The sequence below is a fragment of the Pituophis catenifer genome, unplaced genomic scaffold (genome assembly GCF_029215685.1).
Source record: "Pituophis catenifer annectens isolate HBS135680 unplaced genomic scaffold, rPitCat1.0.hap2 SCAF_1, whole genome shotgun sequence".
Taxonomy (NCBI): domain Eukaryota; kingdom Metazoa; phylum Chordata; class Lepidosauria; order Squamata; family Colubridae; genus Pituophis; species Pituophis catenifer.
The window spans coordinates 167,651,053-167,669,288 of record NW_027256881.1 but is presented as its reverse complement, the minus strand read 5'-3'; the positions used below and the strand labels follow the sequence as shown (position 1 = coordinate 167,669,288).

The window sequence follows — 18,236 nt, the reverse complement described above, 5'->3', positions numbered from 1 at the left end:
GGATTTTCCTGCCTACCATTTTTCCCTCAGTCTGTGCTGAGCCTGAGGAATGGATGAGAGGCAGGAAAACTCCCCTCCCCATTTTCCTGCCTTTCGCAAAAAAGGCTCCATTCCGAACCTTTAGTGTATCCCAGGATTGCAATGCTGAAGATTCGGAATGGAACCATTTTCGTGAAAGACAGGAAAATGGGGAAGGGAATTTTCCTGCCTGTCATCCATTCCTTAAGCTCAGCACAGACTGAGGGAAGGATGGTAGGCAGGAAAATTCCTCTCCCCATTTTCCTGCCATTCATGACAAGGAGTGGCTGGGAGGGGAGGGACCGGGTGGGGCGCCCCTCGACATGAGTGATGTCGAGTTGGCCATGCCCACCCAGTCACATGACTTCCCCCACCAAGCCACCCCCACCAAGCCATGCCCACAGAACCAGTAGGGAAAAATTTTGAATTTCACCCCCTGTGCAACTCCATCTCCTCTTTTATGGGGTCTGGTTTTTTTGAACAATTTGTATACTTCTATCAGTATTTTCCAGTCATGAGTTTCATCCCACCAAGTTTCTGTTATTCCAACTATATCATATCTACCTCCATGTATTAATAGTTCAAGTTCACCTTGTTTGTTCCCCAGACTTTGTGCATTTGTATATAGGCACTTGAGATCTTTATGTCTGACACTGGGTATGCTTCCTATGTCTCCTAGTTGGTGTTTGTGTTTGTCTTCCTTCCCATCCCTCCTTACTTCATTATTTGAGACTTGCTTTCTAAGGGGTTTTTATTTGGAATTAAGTCCTGGAGATCCTAAAGATTGGTCACCCTCCCCTCTCAAGTTTAATTTAAAGCCCTCCTGATAAGTTGATCCAGTTGTTTTCCAAAACATTCTTCCCAGTCTTTGTGAGATGCAGCCCATCCCTTGCCAGAAGCCCATCATGGTGATAGTACAGACCATGGCCCAGGAATCCAAAACTTTTTTGGCGATACCAACCCTTTAGCCAGTGGTTCACTTCTAGAATTCTTTGTTCTCTAACTGAATATTTAATTGCTATGTATTTACAACATATTTAATTGCAACATATTTAATGTTTGTACCTCTGTTTCTGTGATGTTTATAAACCACACAGAGTGCTTGACAGTGAATTATAAATTATATTTAATTTATATTAAATATAAATTTAATAAATAAATAAACACTAACATCATGCATAATAACTTTTTGTTGTATTCTGATTATATGGAACACAGACATTTAAAACATTACAAATGAAAAATTATAGATGCACTGGTTGTCCCAAAGGTGCTTTTTCAAGAAGCAACTGACCTTTCTGGTTTTTCTTTGAAGACATTTTGCTTCTCACTCAGTGCTGAAGAAGCTGCTTGGATGACAAGTAAAACATCTTCAAAGAAAAACCAGAAAGTCCGGTTGCCTCCTGAAAAAGCACCTTTGGCACAACCATGACATGGATGACTGAAAATCTCCATAGATAGATGTGCTGATGGTTTATTTCTCTTTTTTTCTTTGATTTGTACATTAGCCATTTCTTTATCTTTTGTTTCTATTGATATGCTTAACTATAATGACACTGTGACTATTTCATGGTAGTGCTAACATACTTTTTTATAATACTGCAGTACCTTGAGTGGAAATTGCTTTTAAAATTATGAAACATACCACTGAATTCTGTCCTAAATCTGAATCTACTACATAATTCTTCATTGGATTTTTAAAACTGCTTTCAACACTTTTCAACCTAAGTTATTTGCTGTCTGGGTAGTTTAAAAACTATGCTATTTTCCCCATGATCAAGATAGAGTATCTTGGAATTGGTGGGAAGGTCTGTTCATGTACACTTGAATCCTCTGTCCTCAGTTCTGTGTACAACAAACAAGTTATTTGATCTACTTAGTCTGAAAAATAATATGTTTATTTTACAGGTGAATCATTCGGTGATGCAGGTAATAAGCCTTTATGATATTTTCATTTCAGTATTGAGAAATTTAGATATATGTTTTATTGTAATTCAAATTTTAAAACTTTTTGTCTACCAATAATCTATAATAGACAGACATTACATAATGGACTTGATTTCTATATAATATTTAATTTAATAAATCTATTTCAGTAAGACAAGAACAAATATTGGAGGCATTTCCTCAAAATGACATAATAAAATTATTTTTATTCCACAGAGGGAGATGTTTTGAATGCTGGTACAACAGAAAAGATTTCTGAAAATAATGAATTTACAAATGAAATTCCATCTCAGATCACTCAAAGGTCTGACTATATATCCTTTCTTTCATTAATAACATTAATAACTCATATTATTCATGCTAATAATCAAGATATATTACAAAGTCTAAACATTCTTATTAAACTAATATTTAAAACTTTAATATTTCTTAAACTTGCTTAATTATCACAATGAAGTACAAAGCATCTGAATGTTTGGAAATGTCCAGCCACCTTAAGGTGTTTGTAAGATCTGGTGACTATACTAAGATATATTGGTGCTGGCCCCATCCAACCTAACATCATCTTTCTTTATCGGGGACAGTTTGCAGATAATAAGTTCATGCTGATAATGTGCATGTATAATTAGGTATGTTGTTCATATTTCTGTGATGATATTTGAACTTTGGCTGCTCTGACAGCTAGCTGTCAACCATGCTCATCTAGCTCATGTTTATCTCTATTACCTGTGTCTCACAGCACAGGAGGTGCTGGTAACTGCAGTGGCAGTTGTCTGGGATCCTGTCTCTTATCCTGTCATGGAACGGAAATGTAAAACATTTTCTACCTGCTTAGATGAATTACATGATTGTATTGAGACTGCTACTTACTTTTGAAGATGATACACAAAAGTAGTCCCCAAAACCAGAACTCTGCACCATGCTAATTGCCCAAAGCTGTCACTTATACAATTATCTAATGCCATTGGACCACCTTGCTTGCTTTAAATTGTAGTTGCTTCGCTTCCTTGCTTATTGTTGTTGAAATTGCTGCTTTTTATCCAATAGGAGCAGGGTTATGACTGATGTCTGCTGTTCTATTGGTTAGCTTGAGATTTAAAAAAATAATAATCAGAATACATTTAATGTTTTGATCAAACATAAGTGTTTTTCAAGCATTTTGTTTTCAGAACACTTTCATGTTCTGTTGAGTTTTGAACTCAAAACATGTTGATATTGGAATACTTTTGATTATCCCAATGATTACTTATCAGGTGATCACCAAGTATAAGCTAGTTTAGGAAACCAATATTATATCTGAGTTAAATTCTTAAATTTTATTTATTTCAATTTTTTCATGTTTATTATTTATTTATTTATTTATTTATTTATTTATTTATTTATTTATTTATTTATTTATTAGATTAATTTGCCACCCATCTCATTTCAAAACAACTGTGGGTGGCTTACAGCATTAAAAGCATAAAACCCTGTGGTAAATATTTCTAAAATGATAACAATTGAGTTACAATTAAAGAAAAAATATAGTTAAAATATTGGGAGAGAGGGAGCTGGCTGTGCTGTGAGGGGCGAGGGCTCTTAATTCATTGTTTTTGTTTTTGTTTTTTCTTTTAATACAAACATTCCATCTTTCATTAAACAGTGTGTCATCTGGATATAAAATTCTTTGTGACTTAACAATTAAACTTAAATTAATTTCTTACATTCATTCTTATATTAATACTAAATAATAATAATAATAATACAGATAAAGTAACATAAACCTAATATTTCTCTTCTTATCTATTTTTACAATACATTGCTTTCGTATTTATTCTCTAACCATTGATAAAATAACTCCCATATATTATAATAATCTGATTCATTCTTTTCTTGAATTGCAAGTGTTAATCTGTTCCTTTCTGCACATTCTAATATTTTCTTAATCACTTTTCCATCTATAGGGATCTTTGCTTTTCCAGTTTTGTGCAAATACAATTCTAGCTGCGGTTATTACATGAATAATCAAATATACAGTTTCTTTACTATAAATTCCCGGTAAAATCCCCAACAGGAACAATTCCGGTTTTAAATCAATATGTTGTTGCATCATCTTCTCCAGCCACATACAAATCTTTTTGCTTCCACATATGGCCACCACATATGATAATTTGACCCCAGTGTCTGTTGACATTTCCAACATTTAGTTGATTTATCTTTAAACATTTTTGCCAGTCTTTCAGGTAACAAGTGCCATCTGTAAAACATCTTATACAAGTTTTCCTTGTATGCAGTTGACAATGTTAATTTGTAATTCCTATCCCATAGTTGCTGCCATTTATCTAGCTCTATCATGTGACCAAAGTTTTTCGCCCATACTCTCATTGTTTTTTTGACTTGTTGTTCTTCTAATTTAATGTTCAATAAGTAACTGTACAATTTTTTTTATCATTCTTTCTTCTATTCCTGTCAATACCTTATCCAATTCTGTCAGTTCCATATAAAAACCATAAAGTTTAGCATCCTTTTAATATCTAGATTGTATTTGCAACTGTCTTTACGAATCCCCTGCTTTTCCAGTTCACATTTCATTTTAAGTTCCCCCTTTTCCAACAAAATATCTTTATATCTAAAAATATTTCCTATATTAATAGTATTTGGATGTATAAGTGCATCCATCGTCAAAAGTCAGACTGGTATCTTCAAGTAGTGTTGCTCTCTAATTTTTCCCTATATTAATAACAAAACATTTCTTATATAGTGTCTTTGGAAATAACCATGTATCTTATTTTTCCCATACCATAAAAAAGCATGCCAATCTAATTGCAGGTCATGTCCCTCCAATGTCAATAACCTTGTATTTCTCAATACAATCCATTCCTTCATCCAAGTTAGCGCTGCTGCCTGGTAATATAATACCCAGTTTGGTAGTGCAAACCCTCCCCTAGCTCTTACGTCTTGTAACATTTTTAGATTGATTCTCACTTTTTTCCCCTGCCATATATATTTCACTATTATCTTATTGAGCTCTTCAAAATATTTTTTCTCCAATTTTATCGGGATTGTTTGGAATAAAAACAATATTTTCGGTAATATGTTCATTTTTAATTGTAGCTATTCTTCCTATTAACAATAATTGCAGGTTTTTCCATCTATCCAAATCTACCTCAATTTGCTATTTTAGCTTATAGTAGTTGTCTTCCTTGATCGTTACACATCTTGCTGTTAATTGTATCCCTAAATATTTTACTTTCTTTGTAATCTGGATATCTAATCTTTTTGTCAAGTCCCTTTTCTGTTTTTCTGTGTTGTTTTTTCACTAAGATTTTCATTTTGTCTTTATTAATTTTCAGTCCTGCCACCTCACCATATTCTTCTATTCTTTTTAATAGCTTTGGTCCTGATTCTTGCGGATCTTCTAAGATAAATACCAAATCATCTGCGAATGCCTGCAACTTATATTTCTCCTTTTTTATTTCCATACCCTTTATCCCCTTATCCTGCCTTATATTTCTGTTTAATACCTCCAGTGTCAATACAAATAGCAATGGGGATAAAGGACATCCCTGTCTTGTACCCTTCATAATATTAACCTTTTCAGTCATATCTCCATTTACCACCATCCTTTCTGATTGCTTATGATATATTGTCTTAATCATATTAATAAATTTTTCTCCAAAATCTATAACTTTTAGTTGCATCAGCATAAATTGCCAGTTCACGTTGTCAAAGGCCTTCTGAATGTCAAGGAAAATCAAGGTCATTTGTTTCCCTGGATGCACTTCATAATATTCCAATGTGTTCAAGATTATTCTCATATGGTCTTTAATTTGTCTTTTAGGTAAGAATCCATTTTGATCTGTATGTATAAACTCATTTAAGAATCTCTTTAATCTTTCTTCTATAATTGAAGCAAATATCTTATAATCCGCATTCAACATAGAGATCGGTCTGTAATTTTTTATCTGTTGTAAGTCTGTGTCTTCTTTCGATATAGTATATGCCTCCATCCACAAAGTCAGTATTTTTGCCTCTATCAGCAGGTCGTTGAATACTTCCAACATCATATTACTTATAACATTTTGTAGTGTTTTATACAGTTCTGCTGGTAGTCCATCTGGACCCGGTGTTTTGCAATTCTTTTGCCTTTTGATAGCTTCTGTGAATTCCATCATTGTTATTCTTTCCTCTAGTGCCTTTTTAAATGCCTCTGGTATTGTAGGTAATTCAGCTTTTTCCAAATATTGTTTTGTTTTTTCTTCTGAGATTGCTTCTTGCTTATATAATTTTTCATAGTAGTCATGGATCATTCCCTTTTTTTCTTCACTTCTATAATGTAAAGTCCCTTTCTCATCCATTAGTTGGTAAATTAGCTTCTTCTGCTCTTTTTTCAGTCTATATGCCAACCATCTTCCTGGTTTATTTGCATTTTCAAAAAAGTATTGTTTAGCTCTCTTAATCTTTTGTGCCAAGTCTTCTTTTTCTATTAAGTTTAGTTTATGTTTTTTCAAGTCCATTTGATTTTTGATATTCTTTTTTTGTGGGTTTTTTTTCTATCTCTAGCTTCTTATATTCCTCTTCTGATTGCTTTTGAGTTTGTCTTTTCTTTTTATTCCTTTTTCCCACATATGTTATTGCCAGTCCTCTAATATATGCTTTTGCTGTATCCCATACATTTTGTAATAATGTTTCTTCTTTTCTATTCTCTTTGAAGAAGGCCAGCTCTCTTTCCATAAATTGTATAAATTCTTTTTCTTTTAAAATTGTTTAGTTCATTGTCCATCTTAGCTTCTTTTTTAGTCTCTCCATATAATTCATTGGATTATGATCTGCTCATGTGCTTACTTCTATACTTATTTCTTGTATATTGGGTAGTAGCTCAGTTGATATCCACATCATGTCTATTCTAGACCAAGACATGTCTATTAAAATAAAATGTATATTGATTTTTGTCTGGATGTATCCCTCGCCAAGCATCTTGCATATCTAATTCTTCCACCATTTTAAAAAAGATTTTTGGAAGTATCTTCCTAGCTCTTTTATTTCTTTTTTTTAGTTTTATAGTCCAATTCTGCATCCACAATTGCATTGAAGTCACCTACAATACATATATTCTCATATTCCAGTTCTATTATTTTTCTATATAGTTTACTATAGAAATATTCTTGATTCTCATTTGGTGCATATATCGCCACTAACAATATTTGTTTGTTATTCAACATTATCTCCATCATCAAAATTCTTCCTTCCTCATCCAGAAATATTTGTTTAGCTTTAATTGTCTTATTTATATATAGTGCTACACCTCTTTTACTTTGCTGTGCAAGTGAGGCGCATAATTTCCCCATTTTTGGGTATTCCAAAACTTTTCCATGTTGTTTTCTAATGTGGACTTCTTGTAAGCAAATTATGTCCTGTTTTAGTCTCTCTGTTAAAAACTTTTTTCCTTTTTATTGCCGAATTCAATCCACTTTCTTCATTCTTTCATCTATCTTGCCTATTCTTTCCTTCAAATCCTCGTGGAGAGCTTGTATCATGCTTTTCAATTCTAGTTGCATGGCATTAGATTTTTCTAATTTTTCTTGTTGTTGTATCATGGCCTCCAATGTTCTGTGACCCGCAGGGCTAGAGATTGCAAACAAACTCACTGAAGCTGGCGCTGATTGTGTTTTCTTCATTTTGCCATGCCTTATATCTTGTAACCCACCAAGTGTAAAAAATATAAAAAGACAGGGAGGAGAAGAGATTAAAAAAAAGAAGAAAAAGAAAGAAGAGAGAAAAAAAGGAAAAAAAGAATAATCCAGTTGCAATCCAAGTCCAAAAACTTTGATGTCCTTCTCAGAATTTTTCCAACTTCTTTACTTCAGGTTCTTACAACCTTAATCCAAATAACCTCTAAAAGAGGAGTTTATAAAATAAAATTTTGTAATCCAAATCGGCCCACCAAAAAATGTCATTATCCAGCATATATATTCCTGTAAGCAAATTCACAATTCAACCCAAAACAACAGTGAAAAAGAAAGAAACTCAAGAAAAAACCACTGATGTCAACCAAAGAAACAACAACAACAAAAATATATAAAAAGAAAAAAAGAACAAAAGCCTTATTCCAAAATGCCAGTGTAGATTTCCTTAGTTTGTCTCTGTTGTTTTGTCTTTTGCCTTTTAGATTCCAAGAGCTGCACTGTTCTCAAAGAGAAAAAACAAAGTCTCCAGTGTTTCACTCTATATCTTGAATTGTTTAGTGAAAACAACTGCTTATCAATTTAGTTCACAAACTTTCTTAGCTCCCAAGGTTACATTTCATCTTTGTTAATATATCCTCCAATTTTAACCTTTGCCTGTAGGTGGCACTGTTGCTTTATTTCTCTCTCCTTCTTCCCCTCATTACAGTACCGTCACAGCAAGTTAAAGTCCAAATTTAATAAAAAGTTCCAAAAAGGTTCATCTAAACACGTATTCTTTAGTCAATTATCCCCAATTTAAAAATTGAAGTATCCAGTCCAGATTCAGACTTTAGCCCAATCTTTATAAGCCAATTTTTCTTTTATTCCTTTATTTTCTTAGCTTCACCCGCCTTTCTCGCCGCCATTCTTCCGGGGGTGGAATAGGTAAAACACCCAATTCCACCTCCTCCTTCAAGGTCACACTCTCCTTTGCTGTTCCAAGGAGGTTCTTCTTTAATCCAGTTTAAAAGGTAGTAAAAAATATTCAAAATATCTCACCCAGACTGATCACACCTTCCTTTCGCTTCCGTGCTCTGCAGTGGCTGCCCCAGCTTCGTAGCAACTCATAATGGTCACCTTCTCAACCGTATGTTTAGGGAGCTTTTCCGGCTCTATCAGGGAATTTGCAAGTTCCCTGAGATTCACAGAATGTGCTCCCCTTGCTCGTCGTCCCTACAAGACAACCCAGGTCCAAAAGGACCACCTAACAGCTGGGATATCGACAGTCCCTCGGGAGCCCCCAAAAGATCCGTTGTTCCGCCATGATGCTAGTCATGCCCCCCCCCCAATGATTGCCTCATAATTCATGAACTGTGTCCAGTGTGATGGTCCCCCATTGGGACCCCAAGACATCTGGGACAGCCAGGTCTTTGGGCCCTTAAGGAAGATCAGAAGAATGGGAGCCAATCTCACCTTAGTGTGTAAGATGTTCCAAAAGGCAGGAGCCATGGTAGAGAAGGCCTTTTCCGGGACCCTGTCAGCTGGAATTTATTGGCTTACGGGCCATAGTGTCCCTCTCACTCTTGAGATGATGGCTCAGTCCCAAGGTGAGATGAATCCTCAAATAACCTAGACCCATGCCATACAGGATTTTAAAGGTAATAACCAGCATCTTGAATTGCATCCAGAAGGAAACTGACAACTAGTACAGCTTGTGGAGTAGTGGCATGACTACTTAGCTACCCTAAGAAATCCAAGAACTGCCCGTGCCACTGCACTCTGCTGCAATTGAAATGCTCTTCAAGGGTAGCCCCATGTAGAGTCTATTGCAGTAGTTCAAACATGAGATGACAAGGCTTGAATGACTGAGCTCAGCGACTCCTGATCCATGGAAAGGCTGCAACTTGACACACAGCATAAAGGTGTGCAAAGACTTTCCTAGCCATGCCTGCCACCTGCTCTTTGACCAGGAGTCGTGAATCCAGGAGAATCCCAAGTGGTGGAGCAGGTCTGTCTAGGGGAGTGCAAGCCCATCCAAAACTAAGATAGTTGAGGTCCCGGATCTTGAAGATCCATGTCCAGAGCCATTTGATCTTGCCAGGGTTCAGCTGCAGCCAGTTGTCTTCCATCAAGGCCCCTATAGTTTCTAAGCATCTCGAGAGGGCAGCAACAGTGTCAGTTGGATCACCAGGGGTAGAGATGTAAAGATGTAAACCTTGGTGGCCAAACCCAGGTTTCAATCCTGATTGGTAAGAGTCCAGATAATCCATTTCATCTAGGACCCTCTGAAGCTGCCAAGCAGCCATCTTTTCTATTACTTTCCCTAAGAAGGGAAGATGGGAAACTGGACAAAAATTGTCCAGATAAATGGGATCAAATGATGTTTTTTTTTTAAAGGAGGTGAACTAAGCCTCCTTAAAAGGCCTCAGGAAAAGTTTATTGTTGCTTAAACCCATCTGCTACTTATTTGTCCATCAACCAGACAGGACAGAGATCTAATTGTTCACTTCATCAGGTCCAACAGGATCAAACTGTCCCCAAATAACCAGGGAAGACCTTTCCCTAGGCATCTCAAATGCACCTGAACCACGCCTGGTTCCAACTGGGAATGAATCCAAGTGATTTGTCCATTAGATCTCGAACAGATTCCTCAGCACAGTTCTGAAGATGATCATCTGCATCCCCCTGACCCAGGAGGGACTGGTGATCTAGAATAAGGCCACAGGTAGTGGGCACTCAAACATTTCAGGGGCCTTTAGTCCTCCAATGTAACCCCAACTCTTGTGGCCACTGGCCACACAGGTAGCCACACAGCCCTAAGTCTTTCATGAAGGTCCCTAGGCATTGGGCTTGACTTCACGTTGCACATCCTGTTTTTGGCTTTTCAAAGTTCTTTCCCTGGCCCCACCAAGCTCTTGCCACTAGCCAGTTGCTACTGTTGCCAAAGCTCAGGTCATGCTGCCAATACTACTGTACTGCACTTGCTGACTCTTGTCTTTGTGTCCTGCAGCCAGCGGTGAAATCTGGCTGGATCTATCCAACTCGTGTGAATAGGTACTGCTGACGGTGGGAGGCTCTACCCACCTGCCAGGACATCATTATGTCCCATTTTTGACCCTCTGCGTTTGTGCAGAAGAGGCACACGCAAGTGCGCTCACATTTCCAAACCGGTAGCGAAAGTAAGTGCATTTCACTGCTGCCTGCAGCCCACGCTGAAGCATTGCCCTGCCACCCAGTCTCTGCTGCCACTGTAGAAAAGTAGTTATTATTTATACTCTGGATGCTCTGTTAGTTGAGAAAAATAGTTTCCCAAAATAACAGTACCTCTTGGGGAAAATACCTATATTCACACAGACAGAAATGTAAATTTTCTGTTTATAACAATGGAGAGAAATTTTTCATTTGTTCAATTGGATCAGCATTTGGCAGTATCCACATACTTGCCAATATTTTTTGTATTATTTTGAGATCCTTGGGGTTTTCAAAAAGGTTTTGAAGGAGTTAAATATTTGCAACCTGCTTCATTTAAATGAAATCATATTGTCATTTGAGTTCAGCCATTTTGTTGAACATTATCATCTGAGTTGTGAGAGAAGGGATGGGATTATAAAACTATTAAATAGTTTCAGTTTGTGATGACTTCTAATTCCTTCCTCCTGTTTTTAAGAACAAACAAACTGAAATTTGGCCATTTGACATTGCCCTCTCAGGAGTCTAGGGAGCCACAGTTTGCATGCCACTGGGCTTGACTGCTCCACCTCTGCTGTAACTGTCAGACCTTGTTGTCCATAAACCAGGTCTATAAAGAGTGTATAGCCTGTTTAGATCAAGAGTAATAAGTGAAAACACTTGTGTTGCTAGAATTTATTTTTAGAATTTAAGATTGTAATTTAAAGTATGTGAATCAGAATCTAAACTTGTTTGGATATATTACAATTGAAAGATATATAATTCAGATACATTAATACATACTTGCTTAATTCTCAAAGATGCATTTATATCTGAAATTAAAGATATATACAGAGGATATTTGAAATTAATTTAGAATTATATAGAAATAATAGCAATAACAGTAAATAGTAATTGCTTACTATTAAAACAATTTCTTCCCTACTTAACAGAAGGCTACCACGACCCAGCAGTGCACGACCAGCTCCACCCCGTATAAAACGACAACAAAGTACAGAGATTTTAATTCCAGAAAGGTAGGGACAAATTATGAATAATGAAAAAATCTTAATATTATTGATATACTTAACTATTCTATGAGAGTCAGTTTGGTGTGGTGATTAAGGTAGGAGTGTCAAACTCTTATTTCATTGGGTTGTCTTTGACCTCTGGAAGCCAGGTGGGTGTGGCTGGGATGGGCGTGGCCAGCTTGACATCACTCATGTCGGGGGCACCTGTGATGGGCTGGGCAGGGCTGGGGGGATCCATTGTCTCCAGCGGAGAAAGACGAGATCAGGGAGAGGGCCAAACCCTTGTCCTCCAAAGGAGTCTCTTCTCAGGCCGTGCGGAGGACCCCCAGACAGGGTGTTCAGAGCCTAGGCAGTGGAGGGCAAGGGCCCAGCTTGGCCCTTGAGCTCCTAGGGCACCGGGACCCCACAGCCCAGCACAGCACAGTCCTGCTTCCCCAAGGGGGTTCCCAGCTGTGCTTACTTCCTCCTCGAGGCTGCTGCTGCTGTGCTCACCCTCCTTGGTCAAGTTGCTCATGGTATATGTGGGAGGGCAAAGTATGTGGGTCAGAGGAAGGCCAACTCCCTCTCCATGCAAGGAGACCCAGCTTTGTAACCAAGGCATGCTCAGTGATGGAGGGGGATGGATGGAGGAGGAGACAAATGGATGGTGAAAGGGCATCAAGGCTGCTGGTGGCCAAGTACTAAGGCAGGGCTTCCCTCCCTCTCATTATAACCTTCCTTCCTTCCTTCCTTCCTTCCTTCCTTCCTTCCTTCCTTCCTTCCTTCCTTCCTTCCCTTCTTTTTCCTTCCCTCTTCATTTTCCTTTCTTACTTCTTACTTCCCCTCTTTCCTTATTTTCCCTTCCTTGCACTCTTCCATTCTTCCCTTCTTTTTCTTTGTCTTTCCTCTTTCTCCTTTTCTGACCCTTCTTGGATGCTCAAATGCAAAAGGGGAAACATATCTCAATGCTTCCTTGCCTTGTGATCAAATGCCACTTTTGCTAGTAGTTTGTTTTGCTAGCACTCTGCTAGTGGCCCTCCCAAGATCCATTTTTGGCCAAGATCCATTGGCCTCCTAAAGCACTTTGCCAACGAAAACAGAGCTCAGGAGGGCCGTGTGTGATCAGCCTGGGCTGGGCCGAGCCGAGGCACCATGGGCCGGTCCTTTGCTGTTTCCAGGGTGGCTCCACAGGCCAGATCTAAGCCCCCCACAGGCCTGTGGGCCTTGAGTTTGACACCCCTGGATTAAGGCATCAGGCCAAAGACTGGGATATTTTGAATTCTAGTCCTTCCTTAGGGCACAAAGTCTGCTGGGTGATCTTTGGCCAGTCATTTTCTCTCAGCCTTAGAAAGGAGTCAATGGCAAACCAGTTCTGAAAAACGTTACTAACAAAACTGTTAACAAAACCGTTCGGTGGTAATAGGCGGCAGCGATCCCCACCACCTGGAATGGACTGAAAACGGGATGCACGGAGGCAGAAAATGGAGCGCACGGAGGCAGAAAACAGGGTGTGCGGAGGCGGCGATGGGCGGTGACAGCAGTAATCCCTATAGCCTGGAACAGCTGATCGGCGATTTTCCGGGAGGCCGATCCAACAGCCAATCAACTGCTTGTGCTAAATCAGACTGTGCTGAAGCTGACCAGGCTGTTTGCTGCAAGGAGGCAAATTGCTGGGAGGCCAAGGGGTGGGGCTGGCAGGTGGGCGGAGCTTCAGCAACATTTGCTCTATAAGACACACAGACATTTCCACCACTTTTTTGGGGGGGGTGCATCTTATTGACCGAAAAATACAGTAGGTCCTGTATAGCTGTCCCTCTAGTTCCCTCTTCTATCTTCTGGATGACAAAATTGTTAGCTAGGTTGTTTCAGGAACTTGTTCGATATCCCATTTGATGATGAGTTGTCTCCCAGTTAAAATCAGGGTAGTTAAAGTCCCCAATTACTACTATGGTAATCATTGTTAAATGATTAGCAAAAATTTCTTTTTCTTTTTTCTTTTGTTTGGTTGAATGGCCAAAATTGTAGTATGGCAATGTCATTCTTTTTCCCTTTTATATTAACCAATATGCTTTATAGGAGGCTTTCATCCTTGATTTTATGCATTCTTGTAATGATGTAATGATCTCTTACATATAATGCAACTCTGCCTCCTCTTTTGTTAGCTCTGTTTCTTTTGAATAGTTTGTATCCTTCCATCAGTACATTCCAGTACCATGTATTTCATCCCACCTGCCTTCATGCACTAGTTCTTCAAGTTCACTCTGTTTGTTCCGTAAACTTTGAACATTAGTGTATAGGAATCTGAGTCCTTTATGGCTGACTCTGGGTATGCTGCCTACATCTCCTAATTTGTGGCTGGGCTTCTCCATCCCATCATCCTCCTTTAGGCTTTTCTTGGCAACAGTTCAGGAACAGAAGATGCTGACAAGAAAGAAATACATTCAAACACGAAGCAAATCTCTCAACGGTTGTTTTCTGGCAAATCTACTAATTTCTGAATCCTTTTGAGAGGTTTTGACTGTCTTTGTGTATTTGCTGTCCAAGTATATATTCTTTTTCTAACTGCTTAAAAAGATAATAATTTGCCTGCTTTGTCTCTATAAATATGAAACTTTTGTCAACTGGTCACAAAATCAAAGTTTCTGTTGAACAAACACATTTTTGTTTAGGCTTTAGACCAGGGGTGTCAAACTCAAGGCCCGGGGGCCAGATCCAGTCCGCGGGCTTAGATCTGGCCCGTGGGGCCTCCCTGGAAATAGCAAAGAACCAGCCCGCGATGCCTCTGCCAGTGAAAACAGAGCTTGCAAGGGCTGCATGCGGCCCTCCCGAGCTTCGTTTTCACTGGCAGAGGGTTGCAGGAGGCCGTTGCAGCCAAAAACGGAGCTTGGGAGCCAGTTTTCGGTGGCAGAGCGCTCGGGCCACCACAGGTGCCCCCCGACACAAGTGTCATCATGCTGACAGTGCCCACTCTGGTCAAACTCACCTGCCCCCCCCTCCCCCCCCGAGGTCAAACATAACCCTGATGTGGCCCTCAATGAAATTGAGTTTGATACCCCTGCTTTAGACATAAGCAGTTAAAAAATAATACTTAGAAGCCAGGAACCACTGAATAGTTCCCCCCTCCCTTGCAAAACCTCTACAGCTCTATTTGCCCAATTAATCTGACCTTTCATCTATTTACTATAAAAAAAAAATCAGTTAACATGCTGCTAACAATCTATTATTGTATTTCACATGCACAAAGTCCAATACAGCTTCTAAACTATCACACACCATTGCAATCATTATCTCCAGGATCAGATATCTTTGGTTGATTCTTAATAATAAAGCTTTTCCTTAAAATTGTAACTGGAATTTTCCCAACAACGTGAGATTTCCTGGTATCTCATGCCCCAAAGTCATAGTTCTCTTTTGTGAATGTCTCCACAGCACTTGTCATTCAGAGGGTTTTTGTGCCAGTTGAACTGTATCATCTGTTAACAGTTTTCTTCTGATTGAATATTCAATCAGAATATTCCATAATCTCCATCTGTTTTTAAGAAAGCCCAGTTCATCACTGATCCACTGATCACTGCCGTCTCTAAGACTTTTAAATTCATCTCCTTTCAGCCTTCTCCAACAACCCTGCAATTCTCAAACAAAGCTCTTTCTCTTTCAATTCTGTCAGCAACAAATTGACTTCCAATCCATCCAATTACAAGTTTGCTTTAACTGCAAGTACCTGTATCTGAGTATTGTCCTTAGGTTGATTTATCAAATAATTAAATTTTTAATCTAAATTTTCATTCAAAGCTTGTAAATTGAAAAGCTTTTTTTTTGGGGGGGGGGGGGGGAGATTTCCAAGAACACTTTGAGATTAAGTTGATCTGGCTTTCGCCTTTCTTTTATATTTCTTTTTGTGGGCATTATAAAAAATCTATAATGCATAATGTGAATTCTTAATATATTTTGTTTTCATTTTAATATAATCCTAACTCCAAAGCAAAGCAATAAAAAAGGTAAAAAATTAACAGTCCAGCAAGAAAGTATAAAATAAATCAGCATTCAACTAGATGATTAGTTAAACATGTCAAAAGCAAGAGAAAAAAACTTCAAAATGTGACATTAAAAACCAAGGTGCACCTAAAAAACAAACACCTGACAGGAAAAGATGATGACCCGATGTTCCAATTGCTCTCAACAAGAATTGCAGTTGTCTATATTCTTCTTCCCAAGCAAGTACACAGTTATCTTGGGCCGTTCCTAGTTGCTCTGTTCAAATCTGGGAAGTGTGCTGCCAAACAAATGGCTTGGAAGCAAAGTCAGCTGTTTGTTGGCAGGAAGAAATTTATCCTGCCACTTGGTGCATCATTTTCTGAAGTATTCTCTTCTTTATCATCATTGTTGTTGTCCACTCTTTCTAGGGTCTCAATATCTTTTTTGTATCATTGTGACCAAAATTGGATGCAATATTCCAAGTGGTTTATAGTGCAGTATAAAGTGGTAATATCACTTCACATGATCATGAAACATGTCTGGGAGGGGTGATCCAGGGTGAGCACCAAAGCCTGGGGGGCCAGTAGAGCATTGGTGCTTGCGGGCAACTGGGGAAGGTGCCTGGGGGATCAAACGGTGCTCGGGCACTGTATGGTCTGCCCATTCAGTTTTAGGCTGGAGTCCAGGCGCAGAGGCAACGGCTGTGGGGATAGGTCAAAATGGGAAGCCCCTTTTCACTACTGCCTACTCATTGCCAATGGCAGCTTCCCATTTTCATCCCCATTGCAGTCCGTGCACTACTGTTCGACCCCTGGGCACCCTCCTCAGCCACGCAGAAGCACCAATGCCCTGCAGTTCATGCAGTACTGTAGTGAAAGATCACACGAGATCAATAGTGCAAGATCTTGAGCTATTGATCTCACACTACAGTAGTTTAGGCCTCTGTTCTCTATTAACTGAGGCTTGTATCAGATTTGGCTGAAGAACATTTACAAGACGATGAAATTTTGGGGCAGTGAAATCACTTTGCTTGAAGCCTTCATCGGTTTGAAAACACCTTTTGCACCATTCCAGTTTCAGCACAAAGAGTGTTTACAAGCTGATGGGAGGTTTCAAGCAAGGTGATTTTGCTGCCCCAAAGTCTTGTCAGCTTGCAAACACTTTTCATGCCAAGATTGGGACAGTACAAAAGACGTTTGCAAGCCAATGGGAGGCTTGAAGCAAGGGATTTTGCTGCCCCAAAGTCTTGTCGGCTTGCAAACGCTTTTCATGCCGTCCCAATCTTCCTCCATGCTCAGGAAGAAGATTGGCAGTGCTGCTGATGGCCGTGGCTTTCCCATGTGTGGCCAGGGCAGTCCCAGTGAAAGGGGACTGCAAGGCCAGGCCAGTGAGCCGTGCATGGAGGCACTGGTGCAGGCACAGCACTGATCTAGAAGGTGAGGCCATCTGGAGCGGAACATGGCCAGCCTTAGATCCAATCTGTGCAGCTACCCTGGAGCCAGCAAGAGACCATCCCGCTGCCTTGGCCCCACCCCTGGGTGTGCACACAGGAGGAGGAAAACACTGGCATCCTGGGTGAAAGGGGGACACTCAGAACGCAGTTAGCCTGTGGGACAAGATGGTCCCCAGGGACACCAGGCCACGTGCACATACTCTGCCTCCTGTGAGCACATCCAGGGGCAGGGCAGCCTCTTGAGTCAGATCTAAGGCTGATTGCGTTCCAGCCCAGATGGCCACCACCAGGTTGTAGAATAGATCAGTGCTGCGTCAGCACCAGAGCTTCCATGCTCTGCTCGTTGGCCTGGCCTCGCAGTCCGCAAGGCTTCCCTTTCACTGGGACAAACCCCCATTGGAGAGCCATAGCTGGCTTCTTGATTGCAGACCCTAGCCCAAGCAAAAAGCAAGTGAGGGGTGCTCTGCATGTGCCCAGAGGCTCCCTTGCTAGATGCCCACGCTGCAGTGTCTCTCTGATCCACCCATCCAAGTGCTGAGCTGGGGTACAACCTCTGCAGCATGCCCTAAACTCACCTCTGCCCCCCAGCACCCCCCAGATGCGACAGCTCGCAGCCTCACCCACAGATGCCCCTGGCCAAGCCCCATCTGCGGGCGCCACCTCAGAGTGCAGGGTGTGGTACAAGGCTTCGGCAGCCTTTCCTCCACCCACTGATTGGGAAACCTGGACCTGCTTTGCCAGTGGAATTCCTGCCTGGCAGATTCAAAGGACTGGGAGCCCGCAAGTACCAGGGGCAGGCGCCTGGCATGAGCTTTCCAATGGGGGCGGGGCTGTCCCAGTAAAAGAGAAGTGCTGCCAGTCTCTCTCCCTCCCCTTGTCCCTTTCTGAGCCTGGTCTCGCAGCCCCCAAGGCTTCCCTTTCACTGTGACCATCCCAGCCACCGTATGGAAAAACCACGGCTGCAGGCAGCATGGCCACCAGCAGTGCTGCCACAACCCCTGGAAACAGCAAAGGACCAGT

The 18,236-nt window shown here is 40.2% G+C and overlaps 1 protein-coding gene across 3 annotated transcripts in view; it reads left to right on the top strand.

The window, feature by feature from the left end:
• TRAF3IP1 (TRAF3 interacting protein 1) overlaps window positions 1-18,236 on the top strand; it is a 275,475-nt gene that overhangs the window by 188,280 nt on the left and 68,959 nt on the right. For 2 of the 3 annotated variants that reach the window (XM_070956771.1, XM_070956773.1), the window contains exons 8-10: window positions 1,927-1,947; window positions 2,182-2,269; window positions 11,732-11,815. In XM_070956771.1, the coding sequence (XP_070812872.1) occupies window positions 1,927-1,947; window positions 2,182-2,269; window positions 11,732-11,815 (193 nt within the window). The remainder of the gene's footprint in view (window positions 1-1,926; window positions 1,948-2,181; window positions 2,270-11,731; window positions 11,816-18,236) is intronic. The other variant, XM_070956772.1, reaches the window with a different exon arrangement.